Below are 23,941 nucleotides of genomic sequence, written 5' to 3' on the forward strand. Positions count from 1 at the left end.
CCATAGTTCTTTGTTCAGTTCTGTATCCTTAGGTCTTGGAACAAGGGTTTGTAACACAGCTCAGAAATGAATGCACAAATATTTAAAATAGATGGCATCTAGGTTGGCTGCTTAGATCTAAATTCATGGCATAACCCTATCACCTCCATCTTATAGTAGCAAGTTAATAAGCAGTAGTGAATTGAATGGCTAATGGAACACAGTCGTGCTCTATTCCCAGTACTTGTCCTAGTATAAACCAAAAGTATTAAAGAAACCTTTAAAAGCACAAAGACTTCATACCAGGTAATCCAGATTTTCTAGAACTTGAGCAGTGCTTTATCATTCTGAAAGGACATTATATAATGATGATACTTAATTGTGGTAAGCCTGGGAGTTTAAGCACCTGCATACCTTTGATGGGAGAAGGGCCAAGTAATAGTCCTTCTACAAAATGAGTAATAGGTACTCAGGAGCCTTAAAAGTGTTCATGTCTCATGAATACTTAAAGTCCACTTTTACGTAGAATACGAATTAACACACGAAGTCGAACATTATTTCTGATTTTAAAAAGATCAAAAGATGGAGTTCTTGTTGTGGCTCAGTGGTTAACGAATCCGACTAGGAACCATGAAGTTGTGGCTTCGATCCCTGGCCTTGCTCAGTGGGTTAAGGATCTGGCATTGCCGTGAGCTGTAGTGTAGATCAGTGGCTACAGCTCCAATTTGACCCCTAGCCTGGTAACCTCCATATGCCACAGGAGTGGCCCAAGAAATGGCAAAAAGATCAAAAGATATCTAAAATATTTTGAAGACAATTCTCACGAGCAGGCATTTTTTTTTTTTTTTTTTTTTTTAAATCAATGGCTGGAGTCCCAGTCACGGCACAGTGGAAAAGAATCCGACTAGGAACCATGAGGTTGTGGGTTTGATCCCTTGCTTAGCTCAGTGGGTTAGGATATGACGTTGCTATGAGCTGTGGCATGGGTTGCAGACGTGGCTCGGATCTTGTGTTGTTGCTGTGGCAGGCAGCTATAGCTCTGATTAGACCCCTAGCCTGGTAACCTCCATATACCACAGGTATAGCCATAAAAAGAAGCTCCTCAGTCAGGGATTGAATTTGAGACACACTGTGGCTCTATGCTGTAGCTGTGCCAGTACTGGATCCTATAACCCATTGTTCCAGGCCAGGGATTCAATCTGCACCTCTGCAGAAGCTGCTTCAGTAAGATTCTTAACTCGCTCCACGCTGCACTATGTTGGGAAACTCCTGGGCGTTCTCTAAATATTTTAATCTTAAAAGCATAATGTTCACAATATGAATTGGCAAGAATATGAAGTTATGTATATAGCTGATAATGTCAACTATATACCCCATATAATGGGGTATTAACACTTGTACCGGTTCTGTTTCTCAAGAACTCTGATTAGTTGTGTGGTATAGAAATTAGCTAAGAAAGCAAATCCAGATACAGAATGTTATTTACAATTAGAGTTACTGCCCTCTTCATAATGGCGCAGGGTAATAACTATGTGTTGCAGTTACACCCTCAAAGCCTATCTCACACTGGAGCTCAGGGTTGGTCATTACTGGTAAGCTAGGCTCTCAGTAGTGAGCAATGTTTAGCTTAGGTGAATAAACATGCAAATAGAAGAAACATTCATTGCCTTCACTCTATTACCAACCCTCTTATTCTGCTACTGCCAAGCCATTAACCACACAAGTCAGACCAAGACACCTATGAACTCAAATTATCAGACCAAGACACCTGCTTAGTTCTCATTGATAAGATGTTATCCATCAGAGTCACTGAGTGACATTTAACAACCTGTCCCTGAGCATACTGGGTAGAGAGCCATCTATAAACTCAGGATTTTAACTGTGGTATGTACCTGTGGACAGACGGGGTATCAGCAAGCTTTTCCTGGAAAATGTCAGCAATTATTTTTGGTTTTGTGGGTCATATTGTCATAACACCACTATTTAGAATGTAAAAGCAGTCACATACAGGGAGTGCCTGCTGTGACAAAGCAGGTTAAAGGATCTTGAAATGTGCCTAAGACCCTAGTTTGATTACTAATTTAACTATTTTAATTTAGAAACCTTCTGTACCAACTTTGTATTTGGTTTCTTTCAGTAATCTTCATGCCTACAGTTGTAAGCAAAATCCTGGTTCCCTTGAGGCTAGTTTTTCAGGAGACTTCTTTCACAGAACCAGAAGACCACCATCATAGCACACTAAAATACTTGCAGAAGTCTCATCACTCTTCAGCTCCCATCAACCTAAGTTCCTCTGTCCAGTAAGTTTGGCAAATTAAGGCCAGCAAATAATGCCTACAGTCCATTACCAACATTTCTAATTATCTGGTTACCCAAATTAAGAGGTAGAATGACACTGATTAAGATTACATACAGACTATAGACTGAGACTGGACAAGTGCAAATCTTAGCATTGGTATTTATTATTTATATTCCTTAACCCACTAAGTGAGGCCAGGGATTGAACCCACATCCTCATGGATACTAGTCAGGTTTGTCACCACTAAGCCACAACAGGAACTCCGGCATTGGTATTTTAATAGCTGTCTCACCTGAGGTAAACTACTAAATCATTATGATTGCTACAGACTAAACGTATTAATATATGGTAAGTGCTTTACAAAGTACCTGGGACATACTATATATCTAAATAATACAAAGATCAATAGGCTAACAAACTGTAATTACCTGTCTATATAGCAATTTCTCTAGAACTGGCCACGAAAAGAACCTAATTTCAGGCACCTTCAGGATAAATGCTCAGACTAATTTTAATATAACACCATCCCCACCCAACACCTAGCTTTTTACTTCATTTTTTTGCCATGCCAACAGCATGTAAAAGTTCCTTGGCCAGGGACTGAACACAGTGGTGACCCAAGTCTCTGTAGTGAGGGCTGGATCCTTAAGCAGCTGTGCCACAAGAGAACTCCTGGTTATTCACTTAAATGTATTTCCCAGGAACAATTTATCTATTTAAAAGAGTTACATCTCAGTACAATGAATACTGCATGAGGGTCTAGAAACTAAGATAACTAATTATATGTAGCAAGGCTAAAACAAAATTTTCTTTATAAACTGAGTTGTACCAGTCTTTTTCTTTTTTCACTTGAGTTTATTTAAACACAGTTCTCAAAACATTTGAGTGAAATAGGGCCTCCTTTGGTAAGCAAAGGACCTGAAAATAATATTTAAAAAATGAACAGGCAAAGTCTTCAGTTCATACACAACACAGGTGTAGTGTTCCCTTCTCTTTTCTCAAGCTCTGAAGCACCCAGTCTTTCCATATAGTCTAAAAGCTAGAAGAACAAGAGTACATTTATGGTGGAATGTATTGTCACTTGCTGATAACTTAGTTGAAATACCATTATCCCCTTGTAACAGCTTTAAGAAATAGCCTTTTAAAGGCATACATTGTATAACTCTTATCTTATTCCCTGCTATATATAGTACAGATTACATAAAGGCCGACAAATCCACATTTATATAAGTATTAAGCATTTGCTGTATTGAGAGATCTTTAGTTCTAATACTAGCAGTAGAGAGTTACAGAGCATAATTTTAACACTTAATTGCAGGTATATTGAGTATATGGTATGTTTCATGGACTGGAGGAAAACGGGCATTTTTTTGTCTTGAATTTACTACTGACGACCTAATCTGAACAGTTCTGCTAAGCACTGATATGTTAGAAAGAAAAGTAAAAACGAAACTTTATTGTTGCTTTTTGCCATTTGGTAGCATTTTACACACAGGCTTCGATCTTCAGAATACCCTGGATTCAGTAGAAAAACCTTTTAAATGAAGTTTTGTACAATAGAAACTTCTCAGCAGTCAAAATTTAGACTGTAAAAAAATACATGCAAAACATACTTTTCTGAAAACACTTAACTTTGAACAAAGCACCGAACTACACAAATGCAGAATGAAAACAGCATTTCAACTCCACCAAAAGTAGTCATCATAAAAGGTGTAAAAGTCACCTAACTTCACTAGGCACTGTTCACTTTTTAAACAGGAGACAATAAAAAATATTGTCCACAAACAATATCCCAACTCTAGGGCAGGTTTCAGAAAGTCTTCAACTTCATGCTTAATAACGACCTAGAAAGAAAACAAAAAAATGTGCTTCAATCCTTAGGAGAACTCATCATCAAGGGTATATATATATATATATATATATATACTTAATGTTGAGAATTTTAGATATAGGAAATTCCAAAGTGCCAGATTCTCTCCCAAGAAGATAAAGGAAGAACTTCACACAAGGGTTACACTAAGAGAACAATGTTAAACAAATAACTGGGAGTATACATATCCCAACCTGAGAATAAGTCACTCAAGTGTTTTCAAGCTATACAAAAATGACAAGGGGACTCCTAAATAATTTCCTATTTTATCCAAAAACATCATTTTATTTTTGCTTTTAAGGTTCACACATGTGGCATACAGAAGTTCCCAGGATAGGGGTTAAATTGCAGCTATAGCTGCCGGCCTACACCACAGCCATGTGGGATCTGAGCCGTACCTGTGACCTACACTGCAGCTCACAGCAACACCTGATCCTTAGCAAGGCTGTCCTCATAAAAAAAAAACTGGTCGTGTTCATAACCCACTGAGCCACAATGGGAACTCCCTAAATATACAATTTTAATTAGCAGCAAGAGTAAGATTCCAAGGGTTGTTTTAATATATTGTGCACTTATTTGAACCCTACAAAAAAACTGGAAAGGAATATAATATAGATAAAACTACTTGAATCAACCATTATCTCTGATGGTTTGATAAGTCAGAACAAGCCAAGCTATTACAACATGTAATCATATCAATATAAAAACTTACGAGGTGAGTATGATCGAGATCTGGAACGTGATCTGTAACCTCCACGACTATAGTAAGGAGAAGGTGACCGTCTTCTGTAAACAAATGATAAGACCATCTAAGACTCCACAGATAAACTGCATGAAGATTCCTATGATCTATCAGTTTCCAAACTAAGGCCCTCACTAACCTTTAAAAAACAGTGCATTAGTCATGGGATTTCAAGTTCTGTTTTAGTCCTGAGAATGAAGCAAACTATCAGGCCCAGTACCAAACATAACCAAACTATCAGAGGTTGAGTATTTCTTGCTTTGATCCACAGATAATCTGCTAATTAACCCATTTTAAATTCTGGTTAAGTACAATGTTAAAGGAAAAACTTTTACTAATTTTAACCATACCCTCTAAAAATCCCAATTTCATTCACAGTTGCTTCAAAAGTGATTTAGTTTTGTGTAATAAAGATTAATTTCAATATTCATTTATTATGAGATGCTTATAAAAAGCTAACAAAACTATAAGGAATATAAAGACCAAAATAAGGAATAAAGAATCTTATGGATTCTTAAGATTGTACTACCATCTCTCATGTTAATGTACAAAGTGGTATCACTGAATAATCAGTTTAAGTTCAATTAATTTCTGTAAATACACAAATTAAGCCACACACTGTCATCTTGGCTTCAGTTACAGTATTTTCATGAGCTTCACCAAATCCAATTTGGGGCAATGCCACTTATAATTTACCAAAATATCCGAAAATGTCTTTATGTGAGTCATTTTACTATTGTACAGATTTTAGTTTCCTTGCATACCTGTATATCTGATCCCTGTCCTGAGCAGCTCTCCATCCTCCTCCTCCTCCACCTCCTCCTCTGTGAAGAGAGAAAAACATACATTCACTGTAAGTTTTTGAAAATATATAATTCATATAAATCTAGTGAAAGCTAGTTTCCTTTAAGCGATAAAGAGCTGCTTTTGCCACCCTTTCACAAACTGGCATAGAGCGCTCCCTGGTGGTTAGAATGAATATCATCAAAAATAAACAGTGAATTAAAATGAATTAAAATCTAAGATCATGATCTTTACAGCCTCCACAAACCAATCCCTCAAGTGTCACTTAGTACAGAAATGCCATTTTTAAAAAAATGGCTGCGTACAGCACATGCAAGTTCACAGGCTAGGGGTGGACGTGGAGCTGCAGCTGCTGACCTATACCACAGCCACGGCAACGCTAAATATAAGAAAGCCACATCTGCAACGTGCAGACTATGCCAGAGCTAATCCACTGTCCACTGAGTGAAGCCAGGGATGGAACCCATATCCTCACAGACTTTTTAGTCTGCTAAGCCCCAACAGAAACTCCAAAAGTGCCATTTTAAAGAAAGTTTCTTTTTGTTAGTGATAAATGTAAGGATTATCAACTTCTTTTAACATTACCAAATAGTGTGCTCCCAAAAAAAGGGACACCCACATCTCAATACCATAAGAAATGAGGCTAATTGTGGTATTTTTTACAGTTTACATTTTGACAAGCAAAGCAAGTTTACCTGCTGCTAAAATAAAGGAGATCTTTACTTCATTTTTACTAGTATTCTTATTTAGCATCACGAACATTTCCCTATTAACCTCTGGAAAATGTATCAATATTTTTGGTAATAATAAATTAAACCTCTTACCATTTATAAGAAATTGTCATTAAATAATTACTACTTTGGACTCTTCCAAGAATCACTTTACCCTGCCCTCCAGTGCATGTTACCTTAGATACCAAAAAATTTCTTTTTAACTAATGACTTTCAAAATACAGCTTACAAAGTTCACTTTATAAATTAAAAATAAAATCCTGTTCAACCTCTGGATCTTTAGTATTAAAGCTAACGATTTTATCAAAGGCTAAAACTTCATTATTAATGCTGCTTTAAATTACACAATTGATTCAGGACATGATTTGTTCAATTACTTGGCAACTTAAATTTCATATTAGTTAACTTACCTATATGATCTACTATAGTAGTCCCGATCATCATAGCCTCGATCATATCCTCTGTCATAGTAATCCCGACGGCGCGAGCTGCCACTATGAATAATAAGGTTATACGAACTTGATTTTAAGTTTCCAGAATGGGAAAAATGATCTGATCAGAGAAACAATTCCCCAGCTAAGCCAAATATATGCCAATTTTTATGATAAACAGGGATGTGATCTATTCAATGGTGTCAATCAAAATTTGTGGCACCAACAAAATGTTTCCACTGAATATAGCTTTAGCCAGTTTGAAATGACAAAGACCTCCCTCCCCCTACATATAGTTCTCAGAGGAAGTGAACAAACTGAACTGTCAGTGTTAACAACCCTGAAAAGAAACTTACTAGGTAGGTCTCCCCATGTAAATTCCTGGTGTTGGGGTATGTGGTCTTTTTGTTATAGAGAAATCAACTCTGATCCTACGTCCATCAAGCTCCATTCCATTGGCACGTTCTTTCGCCTTCAAAAAATAAGAAAATTGTTATATATACTCTGGACAAATCCACAAAGTATCCAAAATAAGGACCAACTGGACATTCCAGTTAGGCCAGAGAATTATGGTTGACAGCTTATTAGTAAATTTTTTTTCATATTAAGTATTTGTAAACACTAGCCCAAATAGTTTATCCAAAAAGCCACAAAGGCCAATTTACAACCCATGAATAACTATAGATTTGATAGTGCTTATAGCTTTAAAGCAGTACATAGTTGGCTAAAGAAGCAAAGAAGTTAAATCACTGGGGAGGTGAGGGAAATCAACATATTTCATCACAAATGAAATTACATGAAATTCAAAATTCAGTGACCATAAATGCTTTTACTGAAACACAGCACCACTAATTAATTTGCATTTTGCATATGGCTGCTTTTACAACATTACAAGAGCAAAGTTGCAAAGTTGTCATTCAGAGCTTATGGCTCAAAGTAAAAAATATTTACTGTCTAATCCTTCACACAAGCTTATGGATCCCTGCTATGGAAGCAAAAGGCTGTGTGAAGAAAGCTTCAATTATATATAGTTCCTTCATCTAGAGAACATACACTCAATGAAACAGTATGTACAGAAAAAATATACCAAACCAAAGACTTAGCAGTTTGTTCATAATCTAAGACACCCACCACCTAAACATAACTTCAATTTCTAGGAGTTCCCACTGTGGCTCACTGCATAGCCATGAGCTGTGGTACAGGCTGCAGACACGGATTGGATCTCTCATTGCTGTGGCTATGGTGAAGGCCAGCTACAATTGGACCCCAAGCCTGGGAACTTCCATATGCTGTAGGTGTGGCCCTAAAAAGACAAAAGACAAAGTAAATAAATAAAAAAACATATAATTGTAATTTTCTACTTTAAGTCTCAAAAGAGTTTCTGACACTACTGATTTCAGATATAAAATATGCTATCTTTCAGAAAGCTAACTGTGGTCCTGTAACCAAAAAATTTAGGGAAACCAGGAAGGCTATACTGTTAGTAACCTTGGGCAATTCCTACTTATATCTTTTGGCATCAATAATCAGCAAAATGAAGTTAAATAACATCTTAAACATCCCTTCAAAAATCTCTTAAAGTACAATTACTTGCATTTGGCTTTCAATTCTTTCTTTAGTAGATCAGCTTATTAAAACTGGTTTATAGTTTTCAAAACTAAGTATAATCTTCATAAAAATTACATGAGAATTTTATATATACTATGTATAATTTTACTGAGAGCTCAATTCCTTAACACTGACCTCAGATAGCTTGTCATTAAATTTCACAAGCTTTTCTCTTCCTTATACTATCCTTGGAAATGACTTTAGCTAACACATCCTTAACCAAGTCCAAATTTCCTAACTGATGTTTTAGATTCACATACTGCATTTTCACTTTAGCCTACATACTAAAAAATTTTACCCACGTTTTGCTTTAAGTTAACACTTAAATATAAACACAATTGCCAGTATACATTCAAAACCAGTTTCTTTCTCCAGGGTTACAGCTTTATCACTTTTTAAAGTTTTTCTCCATTTTAGAAAGCAACTCAATGTAAATACTGAATTGTGTTCCAAATGAGAGTATTAGTATTCTTATATTTTAGAAATATCTCTATCTAGACTCATATCACATCTGGAAACAGGCGACTCTGTTGGGATTTACCTCAATATGATGGAGGGAACGGAACCAGAATATAGAACCAATTGTTACACTTTTCTGTTATCCTGTTATATTTGAAAATTAAAAAAAAAAATATTTTTCTCTCCTTCCTTCTTTTCTTTTTGCAATGCCTATAGTATGTGGTAGTTTCCAGGCCAGAGATGGAATCTATGCCACAGCAATGACAACACTGGATCCTTAATCTGCAAGGACACCAGAGAACTCCTTGAAAGTATTTTTTTCCCTTTTCCTTTTTAGGGCCACACCTGCAGCATATGGTGGAAGTTCCCAGACTAGAGGTTGAATCAGAGATACAGCTGCCAACCTACACCACAGCCACGTGGGATCTGAGCTGTATGTGCAACCTATACCACAGCTCATAGCAACGCCAGATCTTTAACCAACTGAGCGAGGCCAGCGTTTGAACCCATATTCTCATGGATACTAGTCAGGTTTGTTACCACTGAGCTACAACAGGAACTCCTTTTTTAAAGTCTAAATTATTAACTTCAGTATCTGTTCCCCAAAGGATACATTTCTTTTAGCTCAAGCTACAGTTACTAAAAGCAAAAATTGTTTGGGAGTTCTTACTGCTGTGAGCTATATGATTTAGGTTGTAGATGTGGCTTGGATCCCCTGTTGCTGTGGCCGACAGCTGCAGCTCCAACTGACCCCCTGAACCTGGGAACTTCCTTCCATATGCCATAGATATGCCCTGAGAAGAAAAAGTCCTTACCCAAGTATTTGGGAGTTAAAAAAAGGACTGGCTTTTTTTTTTTCAGGGTATAAAACTTTTACTTACTTCCTTGGCATCATCTACATTTTCAAAGTATACAAAGGCAAATCCTCTTGAACGTCTAGACTGCTGGTCATATACGATAGACACATCAGCAATTGGGCCATATTTAGAGAACACTTCTCTTAGATCTCTTTCTGTAGTGTACAAGCTCAATCCAAATACTCCAAGACAACAGTTGGGATCAGGATTTGCCTGCAAATAGTAAAATAAATGTAAACATGACACATTATAAATCAAAGTTTTGTTTTTTTTTTAAAGAGATCATACACCTATTAGCCAAAAATATCACTAACACTAAAAGTGGATAATAAGTAAAGCAGATTCTATTTTAAAATTATGTTATAGAAGCACTACAAGCACATTTAGAATTGGGCAAGAAAAACTGCAAAAAGATTAATTCCAACTTAGAATTGGGGGGTGGGGGGCTTTGGCAGGGATACAGGCACATGGCAGCTCATACTAGTGACAGGTAACCTGAATTTTTTTTTTGGCAATTAGGACAATTTGCCCAAAGGATTCCCCTTCTAGGGCTTTAATCAAAGAAAATGTCCATACACTCAGAACATGCACACTTGAGGATAATCAAAATAGTGCTGACACTTTATAAGCCAGGGGGGAAAAGGGTAAACCATTAAAACTTTAAATTAAGACATACTACTCATTCAATGGGAGGCTCTAAATTGTCAAAAAGTTATAGAACACGTTCAGCTCTCTTTTAGTTCTACAGAAACATCAAAAGCCTTAATACCTGGAAGAAACACGCCTAAAATTAAATGGGTAAGTCAGGAGAGCATTCTATAAAAAATTACTTTAAACCCAGAAAATTTGAGTTAACATTAGTATGGAACATATAGATATGTTATATAACAGTGTACTATTAAAACCGTAGCAATAATGCACAGTGGGGTTTTTTTTTTTTTGCTGGGTTTAGTCACTCACACCAATGTGAAATCATTTTGCTTCAAAGTGACTGATAACGCAAATGGATACCATTAAGTGGGAGATACTATTTAAGAGATAATCTCAAAGCACTAAAAAAAAATCTCTACAGGTAACTCGTGCTAAAGCTCCACTATCAAATAATAGCAGTTCTAACATCAAGTAAAACAAAGCACAAAGAAAGGGGAATGTATTATTATACATTATAACTGCTTCAAAAACCTATTTCTCATCTTACCCGATTCCCAACATGACGCCTTCGAGTCGACATGGGAGAGTGACTGTGGCTATGCCGTCTTCGATAATCTCTACTGTAAGATCTGCTACGGGATCTTCTATGGGAGCGGGACCGAGATCGTGACCTTGTATAATGCCTTCGAGAACTTCTTCTGGATCTAGACCTGAAAGACAAAGGCTTCAAGGTTATGACTAAATAGCTGACAGTAAGATATGGCTTTCAATTCTTTTAACACTCTAGAACTCAAGAGGCGGAACACAATCCAGGCATATACTAACATGGTGCCAATGAAGTGAGGTCGATGCTTTTCTTCTGTATCTAGTCATTTCAATTCTGCTAGAAGAGTTCCCAAACCATTATTAACTAAAGCTCTCTTTCAATATTTCTTTAAAAACATTAAATTTAACATACTCAAAATCTTCCGAAACTTCTAAAACAAGCAACATTTCATACTAGCCTTATTTGTTCCCATCTTTCCCCTTCAGAATACCACCCTCTACTTATTTTTCTGCCTCTTGCATATATGCCCACCACTCACTTAAGATAAAAATCACCATTCACAGTAGTTTTGTCCGGTAGCGTTTAAAAATCAACCAGTTGCTCTCAACTACAGTGAACATATAAACTATCATCTAAACCAGGGAGGATACACTGTAAGAGAGAAGGGGGGGTGCTATTAATTATGCCTGACAATTGGCATAAACTGGGGCTGACCTGGGCAAACCAGGACATATGGCCTACTCTTGACCAACATTTTTAAAAAAGTGCACTCTGTTAAGGTGTTTTGTTTTATACGTACGTTTGTCATATTAGACTATACCTATTTATCAAGAATTGCAGTTACTAAAAGCCAATGTTCTGCAGTCTATTTGCCACACTAATAAGCAGTTCACTTAAACCCAGTGAATCCTCACACAACAATTCTGAAGAATTGGTACTATTAACTAACTTGCCTTTTATAGATAAGAAAGCTAAGACTGAAAAAGGTTAATCTCCCAAGCCAGAAAAAACAGAGGTAAGATTTGAACCCTAACGGCAAAAGCCCAGGCTCTTAACCACTTAAGTCTTCTGTCTCCCAGAACTTATCACTTAAGTTCGTTTCTAGTACCAATATTAAATAAGCCAACAAATGAGCTAACCCTCTCTATCTTCCTAGTTTACAAAAGCACGCACCAATTTCAAAGCTAAGAGTAACAAGAAAACCCCAAGACAGTCTTTCTTACCTAGATTCAGATCTGGACCTGGACTTTGATCTGGAACGCCTGGAATCTTCCTTGGAGCGAGACCTTGCAGGGGTATGCCTTGCAGATTTCCCAGATCCATGAGCACTTCCACTTCTGGAAGCAGAACGGGATTCCTACACGTAGATGTCAAAAGTTTAATTTGTATACTTTCTGGGCAATTTTAAAAACAAATAAGCTGTGGTAAGATAAATGGTGAGGGAAAGCAATCCCCTTCCAAGATAAGAAAACATAGGTAAGGGCAGGAACTGAATATACCTTGTATAATGGTTACGTTGCTCCAACTGACACAAGCCAATTAACTTGAACTTCCACATTTTTGGAGCAGGGATAAGAGTTAACTGACCCCACTCTTCAGAAATGGGTGCCAAAGCCAAGCAGTTAAGGGAACTGCCCAAGGAATGTTTTGGGAAAGTTACTCCATAGTAAGACTAGGGTGAGAAAGAACCTTAATAACTATGACACCTATACCTTATAACTATTTCAATCAAGTTGACATCAATAAAAAAACCCTATGAAATTCATAAAACTTACTGTAAAATGCTTGTTTTTTGTCCATAAGACCTCAACACTTCAAGTTTTATTTACTGTTGAGTGGGGGGGGAAAAGACAAGGATAATATCTGTTTCAAGTCGCAGAGAGAAAGGCAGAAACCTAGTGGAAAGCCAGACCAGTTTGAAGGACAATAAATCTTAGACCTGTCCATCTAACCATGGTAGGAAGGCCTTAAGAATCTCAAAGCAACTAGATGGAGTTACAACAGAAGGGCAGTAAACCGCAGAGGTAAGAATTTAAGAGGGTACCAGAGAGCTACAGCTTCCTCAGCTATGTGGAGATGAGTCACAGCCAACTGATGGAGAACTGATAATAAGCAGTTAGTAAAGTTACATAAAGGACATAGTCAAATCGAATTGGTTTAGATCAGGGGCTCCTAATCTAAGGGAAAATATCCAGGAATTATATAGGTTAAAAACCAAAATCTAGGTATACACTGTACACTCTAAGCTTACCCTATCAAGACTGATACTAGCTGGTAGGTAGGCAGGACAAAAAAGACCTCTAAAAGACACTAGCAAAGAAATAGGTAAATAGAATAGGTAGTTCATCAATGAACCAAAGGTACATAATCACCTAATTACTGGGAAAAGTAAACACTATTATATAGTAAGAACTAGACCCAAGGAAATGTTCTGCCAGGGCACCAAAATAGAAACAGTGGAAAAGACAAGAGAATCCACTCAGTGTGATATATAACCAAGGTATCATCAAGCAGGTTAGCCATTATAGGCAAATTAAAAGGTGTGAAGTCCAGTGAATCTTCCTGCTCAAGATAGAACAGAAATGGCCAAACTCAAAAAAGAATCAACATTATAATAAGCCACTAATAAGAATCAATGTTGAAGCTGCATAAGGTCTGTAGACCTTCAGAATAATTATTCTGGCCATTCTTGAAAGGATAGAAAATATGAAATTATTTTAAAATCACAGCCCAAAACATTTTAGGGTATGTTCTGTGACTTTACAGCATAGTGCAGAAAATTTGGAAGATCCTTCCTAAGATGCTCAGGGATAAAATTTACATGCAACACAAAAGAGACAAATTAAAGCCTCAAGTTTAGAACAGGGACGAACAATTCTGTGGGCCAAACTGAGTTCTGGTCTCCATATCCCAAACAACCCTATAAACTTTACAGTAAGATTTCAAAGTCATTGCAAAACATGGTATAAAGTGATATGAAATGAGCCTCCCCCCATTCCCGCCATGAATTACTAAAAAGATGGCACTCTTAATTACTAGAGATAATAGCTGCTTGTATCATCATGGAATGGCTAAAAGATGTACAATGGCTTTGGGGACCCCCAACTAACAGTCCCTTGGTTTTCTCTGGCAAATATTCTGAATGCTGACATATTTAAAAGCACAAGTCATCTCTTCCTTATCCTCAGAAAAGAAATTCTCAAAAATGGGGGTGGAGTTTCTGCCATCAATTCAACAGGCAAAATGCTCATCTAGAAGAGAAAGAAGGCAGAAACAAAGACCCAAAAATTATTTACTAAACTGAATGCCTTTGTTTATTCCAATGCTAGAAAGATTATTTCATGGAATAATTATAACCTTTAATGGAAACCAAAGAAAACAATTTGCTCTGGCAGGCAGAGAATATGGGTGCCTCACAGTAAGAGTTGTAAGATTACCAATAAATTAACTGTAGTTACCAGTTAGTCTAGGGATCTGAAAAGGGAGAGTAGAAAAGTCAAGATTCTTTTGATTTATTAAACAGAAAAGCCTTATTCCAACCTGAGATGCTTTACCCATCTGTCCACCAAGAGGGAAAAGAAAGTACTTCTAAGCCTAAGAATAAATCTTAATGAAGTTCCCCATTGAAATTCTAGCAGAGCAAGGGTCAAAGGTACAGTATTTGCAAAATTATCCTAAGACTTTCCACCCAGCCTCTAAAACTAATTGGCTATATGCAGATGCATTTTGTAAGCAATCATTTCTTAGACCAGGAACAGGGGAAATACTAATGCTAAGATTTTTTTCCTTCTCTACTGACACTTGTTAGGCTAACACAGAAACATCGCCTCTCCCTCCTACCTTTCTCGTCAGGGACCATTAAAGTTAAAACCCTTTTAATAGGTATGTCGGCCATTAGCTGGTTTGGAAATACATGTGAGGATATTTTCATCTGTCTAGAAGAAATGACAAATCTAAAATCATTAACCAAATCTAAAAGCATAAAATTAACTTTAAGCCTTGGTCAAATCTGTAAAAACCAGCTGTGAAAACCCATACACAACAGGAAAATTCCAAGTCCACTTTCAGGGCTGACAAAATATACTTTCAACACATTAAAGCCCTACCAAAAGAAGCACTACTCTGAACATCAATACCTCAAGGAAAAGGATCATGAACTTAAAAGTCTGCATGAATAACATTAAAAACAAAAATTTCCTGAACACTGCTCAAGGAAATCAAGTTCTTATAGATTGGATCTTGGTCATATATAGCCAAAAGAATAGGGAACACAACACGGAAAAAATAAACTCAGCCTTCCAACAAAATATCAACCTGTATTTCCCTATTCTGAGAAAGGGATATATCTTAGAAAAACTTTGAAAGGGATGACAGAAGTGGGAACAACCATCCAAATCGCTAAGTTTCTCATGTATTATTTTAAAAACCAGTTGCAGAAAAAATAGAGATTCCCTAACTAGAGCTTACTTTAGGCCTGGAGTTGGACACCTACATTTCTTAAAAATACCATACATGTTCACGATGCTTCAAATCTCACTGATTTAATCAACTTGAGAAACTTCTTACACATCCTATTTTTCTTGGTAAAGTCACGTTCTCAGAACCTTGTTTTCTGTCACTCTCTCTGCCCCATTTGCCCCTTGGCGTTAATCATCCCTCCTGTGGGCTTGTACCTTATGCTTGCCCTAGGAAATGAGGCCTGACTCCCCCTTACTCCCCAGGCAGAGGGTAAAAAGGGAGGAACAAAACCTGAATAGATGAGATGGTCCACCTAGCATCAAATTTTGTTTTTTGCTCTACATAAAATAAAACAAAGTAAACTAAGATAAAATAAGCTCTCCAGCTTGGGCCATATATTCGAATTCCAAGCTCCTTTCCCTTACAGGGCTAATAGGTCTTTTCTCTTTTTGAATCCCTAGGACCTTAAAGGAATCCATGGAACTGAATAAAAACATGACATCTACTCACGTCACCTTTGCCACAGCTCTCTGCCTAAGTTGTAAGTAATTTGGAATACAAAATTAAGAGTTTCAATTTAATGATTAAATTAGTCTGTACATGGCAAATTTTACAAAGCGATAATCAGGGCAAAGCAAATTCTTAAAACTAACACCTATAACGTGGGAGTAATTTTCTTCTGCTTGTAGGACACAGAATTACTACTATAAAAAGCACCAACGCAGCACTAACAATAGGTCCTAAAGTCTCAGAAAATGGATCTTTCTAGAATGTCATTTAGCCACTTTTCGCAAGAGCTCTAAGTTCTGACTACTCTCAGAAAGTCTTTTAGGTTATCTTCATTTCAGGGAGAAGAAGTGACTTGACTTTACCAAAAGGGCAGGAGACATCTCTTGGTTGGTTACTACCAGGTATTTATTTTGACACATGTACTCCCATTCAAGTGAAAGTTACCAACATTGTACCAATCATTTGACTCCTCTATTCAGCTAAAACAACACACATAGAAGGGAGAATGACAGAACTTTGGATTCTATTTTCCCAGTAAGTGGTGAGAGTGGGGAACCAGAAAAAAACTACTTCTCATTTTAACAGCTAAATGTTAACAGCAGAAAATGAGAAAAGAGAATAAAGTTTCTACTATTATTGCCACTCTTGAGTTTAAACATCCTGTTCACTCGTGTGACCCACCTCATTCTATGGGAAGCCCCATAATTTTTTTTTTAGCAGGAACCCCAGTCATTCAGCTGAAATGAGCATTAAACAGAAAAGAATTAAGAATTATCTTGTGAATTTAGCATACATGCATCTTAAAGTTAGGACCTAAATGGTCATAGCTTTCCACTATTGCTATCTAGAAAGAAACTATTTTCATAAATGCTAAAAGGAAGTATCCTGTTCAATGCTTTGCTTGGATTTTGGGGGTTTGGTTCTGTAACCATCCTGGTGACCTTCCTTAAGAAAACTTTGAAAAACTTAAGAAAACATTCTACTATACACTGCTCTGTACTGAAGGATAGGGGTCAACGCATTTTAAGAATTCAAGGGGGGGGGGGGGTGGCACAAGACCACCAATTCCAACTCTGCAAGTACTCAACTCATGTCCCAGGGCCAGCAAAGTCAGAGAGATGAAAAATCTAGGAGACAACATGAAGCCAGCTGTTACCCAACTGGAGCGCTCATTCCTGCCTATTTGACTACAAGGGTTGTTTTTTAAGGTTGCATTTCAATCATTTGACTAAGAAGTTAAATTAGAATTACCTAATTTAAACGTTTCCCCTGGAAGGCACTTCTTTACCCTGTATATATTTTCTTCTATTAAACAAATAATGCATGCATGTTTAGCAAAAATATACAGGGACACATAAACAGACTAGTAATTACTTAGCGTAGTGCTTTCTGATTCCAGATTACTTCTTATCTTAACTTCATTTTTATTTCTTTTCTTCATTCTTCCGTTTCAAATTCTGACTTCTTTCATCTTCCCCACTTCACACAAATTGCTCAATATTCTACAAGTGGGACTTCTGGTCTGATAATTAGCATGCATTCTTTCTTTTATTTTTTCAAATTTCAGCTTCACTTATTCCTGAGCTTCAAATACTCATTTATAAAACTTGTCAAATGACGACTTCCGCATTTTCCTTCTTCAACATTAACCTTAATAGAAAAAGAACAGGATGAAGAATATTTTAAAACTCCAGGATAAAATCCAGTGCCAAAACTGAAACTAGAAAAAAAATCCCTTTTGTTGTTTTGGATTTCTAGAAAAGCTAGAATACGCAGCTCAAAAAAAAACCTGAAACTAGTTTCCTGTTGGTTCTATAAAATATATATAGTAATCAATCTCATTTGTCTACGCCAAGTATGTTTATCATGCTTAAACTGAATGTGAAGTGCACGACTGAACATTTACTGTTCATCTAACATTTTAAGAACTATAATTACATTTCACACTTATGGTATTCAATAGAAAGTATGTTAAGTGTCAAAAGCACATCTCTAGTCAAAAAGTGACACATTAACACAAAAGTGCAAGAAAGGAAAGCATGGACAATTCATTTGCACAATGATGACAAGGCTCAGGGTTGAAGAAGCTTACAAATTGTGACTTGTCTAGATACGGTCAAGAAAAATGTATTCAACGTCACACATTTTTGTACTACATTAAGTAGCTCTGTAGAAAAATGATTATCAAGGAAATCTGATAATATGGACTATAGTGTTCAACCCACCCCTAGAAAACTGCTCTAGTGAGACTTTATATCATGAATGGCCCAACTTACTAAATTTAGAACTAAAATCATAAAAAGACCAAATGAAGTCAACCAACAACTACATGCAAGTAGCTATGAAGGAAACAGAACAAACTTGAATCCAACAGTGGTGTTTTCAAAGAACTTTTTGGTAACATCCCCCACCATGAATAAAGTATTAAAATCTTTCCAAGTCCAAAGGAGCAATCCTATTTTTAAAGGTGGCAATATTGGGAGAAAATTATAGCTGACGTGCTGAAATTATTAAAGACTCAATATCCCTTAAGAGATCAATAAAGTATAATAGTGTCTATTGAACACCTTAAACAAAATACTACCCTCAAGTTTTCCTGTTCACCTCGTGACCTTTCATTTCACTGTCAACAATTTCCTCTCCTAGTTTATTTTTTTCAGAAAATAAAACTTCTTTTAAAAAAGAAGAAAGACTATCTGATCACAAAGACAACCGTGTATGGCTACAATGTCTTTTCTAAGAGGGCAAGCATAGTTTTCAGTGTAGTTTTTCAAAGTTACTATTTATTTAATCCAGGAAAAAGTTTAAAAAGCTTTTTAAGGGAGTCACATTAATTGGCTTTCCTTTAATATCCATCACTAAAATGTAATGGGAACTGTATACTGGCAACACAAACGTAATCGTGGAATCAGAATGCCCAAGCAGGTTTCCTCTAAGGCCTCCTAAAATTTAAATACAGACACAGGGCTTAGACGCAAAAGATACTGGAATAGAGGCCATAACTCTAGATATCACAGCTTTTCAAAATGAATGCCTTCCTGCTGTTATTTCATTACCTCTTCCCAACTTTCTTCTTTTATATCTAAAGAACAAAATACACTGCTAAATAATGTAAATTTTAGGTTCATTTAAACTCAGCTAAGTTCAAGGGGCTACTTCATAAAACCAGAAGACTGGCCCAATTTATACACATGTGGTTAATAAGAGGTCCTACTCAGAATAAAGCAGAAATTTGTTGCATCACCAAAACAATTTAAAAAAAATGATTCTAGGGGTTACAACTGGAGTTTATGTAACATTGAAAACATATGCAAACTCATTAGATTGACTGACAAGGTAATATTTTAAAAACCGGGAGGGGGCCAAAAAACCCCTCAATGATTCTACTATAAAGATTAATGCTCTTAGCAACATAAGCACTATTTTATTTTTTTCTAATCTGAAACCTACCAGAAGGCTGGTTGGATTGGAAAATCCTCTAAGACAGATATTTTACGGAAAAACTGTCACCCAACATGCCTAAATCAACTCTTAAGTCAAGGCTTTAACAGCAGACTGAATTTATAGCTAAAGTGCAAGCATATTTTACTTTTTTTGAAATACCACTTTTTAACCTAATTATCTAAGCACAAAAATCAGTGCAAATGCAAAAAAAGGGGTCCACATCCATGTTGTCAAATTCAGCAATCTTGTTGATAAAAATCAGACTAGAACCTCCAAAACCCAATTCAAAGCAAAGATTTTGGGAATTTGAAAACTCAAATTCGCTATAATGAACAATTCTCCCTACCCCAGCTTCATAACAAGACTAAGTGACAACATCTCACTCTATGTATGTAACCCACACCTCCCAAGACTCAAGTGGGTAAAGCACTTACAATTCCCAAAAATCAATCACCACCTCATAACTATACCTTGTAAGAAAATAAGATTAATTGTAAGAAACTGTACAACGTAACACACAATGCTAAGGCTCAAAAGGTACACACAGCTGTAGCACTGTCCTTCTCTTGGGCAAAATGTGAACTATGAAAGTATTAATATTTATCACTCAGGCTTTGGGTTTTATTGGGGATAAACAAAGGGAAAAGGCTATACAAGGCGAACTTCACTTATCCATTCTCATCACCTGAGTTCCTGTTCAATCTTTGGACAAAACTGGTAGTACTTACCTTGTAATCTGTTTGAAAATGCCACCTTCCAGTTCCACACCATACTCATAATGTTAAAGCATTCTTAGTTAAAACCAAGAAAAATATCCTTCAACCTGGTTTCAAGAGACTTGTGCCTAACAAGACTCACCCTGAATAAAACAAGGTGGTGAACGGATTTCCTCCCACCCAGTGATTAATTCAATCCTCTATTAAAGGAACGTGGTGCAATGGCTACAATTCTTTAGAAAGAAATAGATTGAGATGTTTGTTTTGAAAATTAGGATTTAGAGTCAGGGGCTAAAAACAGAATTCAAAGACAACCAAAAAGATTAAGCAGAAGAAGAGAAAAACTGCAGAATCTGAAAGACAGTTTGATGGGATGATATCCAGATGCTATTCATCTCTACAGAGAGTAAGACTAAAGATAATATACCCATATTGTAAACACATCCTACAAAAATAGGCACTATTCTATCAGAATATTTATTGCAATATTGATTAACATGACAGAAATTAAATGATCTGGTCCATACAATAGTTTATCTGGTTTCTCTAGGTAAAGACCCATTTGCAGAAGCTGAAGAAACTACAATTTAGGAGGGTAAAACATTATACCACGATCAATACCAAACATACAAACCTCACCATACTCTTAACATTGTGACCATAAAGGGGCCTTTAAAGATTTATCACAAACCTCACCATTACCATGCACCTCTAAACTTGGCTACTGACTCTTTATCATGTTCTTATTCTCCCAAATTGTGACATGACATATCTGTTAAGAGTACCTCTTTTTCCCAAAGGTGCTAGTCAAGTTTCTTTGCAAAAAATGTCCTGGAAGAAACTTCAATTTGTAAATGAATATTGACAAGGGAACACAAAGAACCCCATCTCTAAGTGTCAATATTTACTCAATAAGTAAATATGCTTACTTATGAACAAACAGGATAATTATTGCTTGCACCCCTCCTCCGGGTTGGTTTGGGGGTGGGTGAGGACACAAGACATTTCTAGAGCTGGGGGAGGGCGCATGATTTAGGCTTGAAAGTTTTGTCGGTGACTAATTGATTAAACTGTTTAAGTATTGGTGATTTACACTAACAATTTGTAATGTTGAAAGCTTAGAGTAGAATCAAAGTAATTTTTGAAGATCCAGGGAAGCTATTCACAGCAGGTCGTGTCCAAGATTATTACCCTGAATGCAACTTTTATTCCCACTGTTTTAAGGCCCTTTCAAAAGAGGTTTTTAGCCAAGCAAACTTGACTATTCTACCTAGTATTTTTTATGGCATTATATTTAAATTGGTTCCACTGAGATTTTGGTTTTGCCAAGCATTCTTTGGGAGTCCCAACCGTTTGTTTTAGGTCTATTCTGACCACTTCAGATTTCAATACACCAACTGGAAAGCAATTTACAGACAAAACAAATGCCAAACAAAACATGGAAGTGTTCCACAACTTCAAAGTTCAGAAATCTCTTCCAGAAAGTCAAAACTTATTTAAGACAAAATATCAATTTCTGACAGTAACTTTAAGTTATTTCATAACACTCTTTTCATAAGAATTTAGTAAGTTGCCATTCTAGGTAACAGAATTGTGAGACACTAGAACGTAAATTTTTTCTCCTAACAAAGAACATACCAACTCAAAAACTTGTTTAGTGCGTGAGGACTACGTCTCTCGAGCGGTCTCAAACCAAGGACCTAATTCCTGTAATTGGTTCCCTCCCTTAAGTAAAATGCACTAACTTTCCATTCAGGAATTTTTTCATCTTCACAAGCAACTTAGGTTTATTCACCTGAGAGCTCCTCTAATCAGTCATTAGAGGCTAGTCATTTTGTATTCTCAAAACAAAAATACCCATTGTTTTAATAGCTAAAGACTAAAAAAGCATTTCCTTTTCAGTCCAGACGCCTAATTTCGATAGTATTCCCAACTGGCAGAAACCATAAGCCACAGCTTCAACAACTTGTGAACTGGATCCAAGCTTTCTCTCTACAAAAAAGCTTAAATAATCAGACAAACACTGATGACAGTGAAAAATCAAACGTCTTGGGGAAAAATATATAAAGCCAAAATTCATCTGCATAGCTAAAGATGGGGCCTGATTAGTTCAAGCCAAATTAATCAGATTTGAATCCAGAAGTTACACGGTAAATCCACTAAGATTCTAAGAGCTAAAATAAGTTTTTTTTTTCCCCAACAATACCCTTCTAATGAACCACCTAAAATCTTTTTCATTCCTTTGTGGAAGATTTTTGAATAATTTACCAGATATTTGAATAGATTTTACCGGAAAATTACGTAACATCTAACCTAATCCCATCAAGGTTTTAAAAAAAAAAAAAAAAATCAAGTTCTATGGTGTTCATTACCCTTCCAGCAAATCTCAAGCTCCAAGTAGGCAAGATTCTGCCAAGTCTTACATCTTTACACATTTGTACTCAAGGACCCAAAACCAAGCTTTACATCATGCTTTTTAAGCCCAGGAACTGTCTTATTTCTGCACTTGATCCAACCCTCAGGGAACTCTACATTTTTAAGTGAAAACTTAAAAGCGCACCAAAACAAGCTGTAGTTCACATAACAAGAATGCCTCAAAACAAAGGAAACAACGGCGCCATAAATTGTTACCCGCCAATTTCTCCACCATCCCGTGGGGGGGGGGGGGAAACCTCTATAAAACAAGAAAATATCAGCGACCTTGTGGTCTACTTGGACACCGCAACGATCTAGGGTTTGAGACCCTCTTCGACATCAAAGAAAAACACTCCATTTAGGCCGAACACAAAGCCCGCGCGTAATCTCCTCAAACTAACGGGCCCAGGACTTCTCCTAGTTCCCCCACCTGAAAAGAGGCCCCAAGAACACTCTAGAATTTCATACATTCGGGGCTCAGAATTCGACCTTGTCTTACCCTAACGAGCGAAAGACCCCACAGAACGTCGCTTCTTTCCCTCCCGAAGCCCCCGCGACCCTGTGAGGTGTGGGCCCCTCCGCCGGTCGGGCCCGCGTTGACGCGCGGCTCCTCCGCCATTTTGTGCTTCTGGCAGCGCGCCCGGCCCGCCAGCCCAAGATGGCTGCGGCGAGGCTTCGCAGGAGACCAACGGCGAAACGAGATACTGCTCCCCTCCCCCACCACCGAGGGGACGCAGCGGCCATTTTTAATCCCCCCCACCACCACCTCATAACGGAAAAAACCGCCGTTTCGGGTACCAAGCCACCTAAACATGCCGGCAGTCTCCCTCACGGTTAAGACACTACCTAGGAGGGCTTTTCAAACCCTGACTCCCCTCTCTCCTGGTCTCAGTTTTCGGAACCGAAATCGCTCCCCCATCACCCGGCCCGAGGCCGACGGGCCTGGAAAAGATGCAAGAAGCTGGGACCACGCAGCCGCCCCCTTCACCACTGCTACGTACCCGCTCGCCGTAGTTCTGCTCGCCGCTGTCGCTCATGACTCCTGGCTGCTGTCGTCGCTCGACGTGCTTCAAGCGAAGCTGCCACCCTCTCGCGCCTTCTTAGAGGCTCCGCCGCAGCCTCACACCACGCAGTGGTTCCCCAGCCGCTGAGGACCGAAACGCTCCGCACCGCCTCCGCACGGGCTCTAAGTCTTCCGGACGTGACGCGGCGCTCTTTAACCCGGCCCCACCCCCTCCCAGAAGGCGCGCTTTCTTGGCCACGCCCCTCTGCGCTCGACTTTCCCTTTACAGCAGTGGCGCGTCCCGAACCGGACGTGACGTAACCCCGCCCCTCAAACCGCGCTAACTCCCAACTCGGGGTTTCTTAGAGGCGGGAAAGTGAGAGCGCGAGTTGTCCTCAGTGGTGGTCTCCAAGGGCC

The 23,941-nt window shown here is 37.7% G+C and overlaps 1 protein-coding gene and 1 long non-coding RNA gene across 7 annotated transcripts; one reads left to right on the forward strand and one right to left on the reverse strand.

The window, feature by feature from the left end:
• Positions 1-3,112: 3,112 nt before the first annotated feature.
• On the reverse strand, positions 3,113-23,709 carry TRA2B (transformer 2 beta homolog). Of its 6 annotated transcripts, none has more exons than XM_021068632.2 (10): positions 23,523-23,709; positions 17,321-17,596; positions 12,202-12,335; positions 10,979-11,141; positions 9,805-9,993; positions 7,213-7,328; positions 6,836-6,919; positions 5,655-5,714; positions 4,861-4,934; positions 3,113-4,122 (listed from the first exon to the last, which is right to left on the reverse strand). In XM_021068632.2, exons 4-10 carry the CDS (start codon positions 11,009-11,011, stop codon positions 4,112-4,114), a joined length of 567 nt encoding a protein of 188 aa, XP_020924291.1. In that variant the 5' UTR covers positions 11,012-11,141; positions 12,202-12,335; positions 17,321-17,596; positions 23,523-23,709; the 3' UTR covers positions 3,113-4,111. The 6 variants fall into 6 exon arrangements, with proteins under 6 accessions (XP_020924291.1, XP_084843342.1, XP_084843341.1 ...); XM_084987216.1 differs by having other exon boundaries at positions 12,202-16,683; XM_084987215.1 differs by having other exon boundaries at positions 17,198-17,596.
• On the forward strand, positions 8,862-12,748 carry LOC146397648 (uncharacterized). The gene is made up of 2 exons (XR_014824498.1): positions 8,862-10,630; positions 10,691-12,748. It is a non-coding gene; the product is annotated as an uncharacterized LOC146397648 (long non-coding RNA).
• Positions 23,710-23,941: the final 232 nt, after the last annotated feature.

Source organism: Sus scrofa, chromosome 13 (assembly GCF_054392235.1).
Source record: "Sus scrofa isolate SSC_HxYL_T2T_F1_AM1 chromosome 13, Sscrofa_HxYL_maternal_Yorkshire_Landrace_v2.0, whole genome shotgun sequence".
Lineage (NCBI taxonomy): Eukaryota > Metazoa > Chordata > Mammalia > Artiodactyla > Suidae > Sus > Sus scrofa.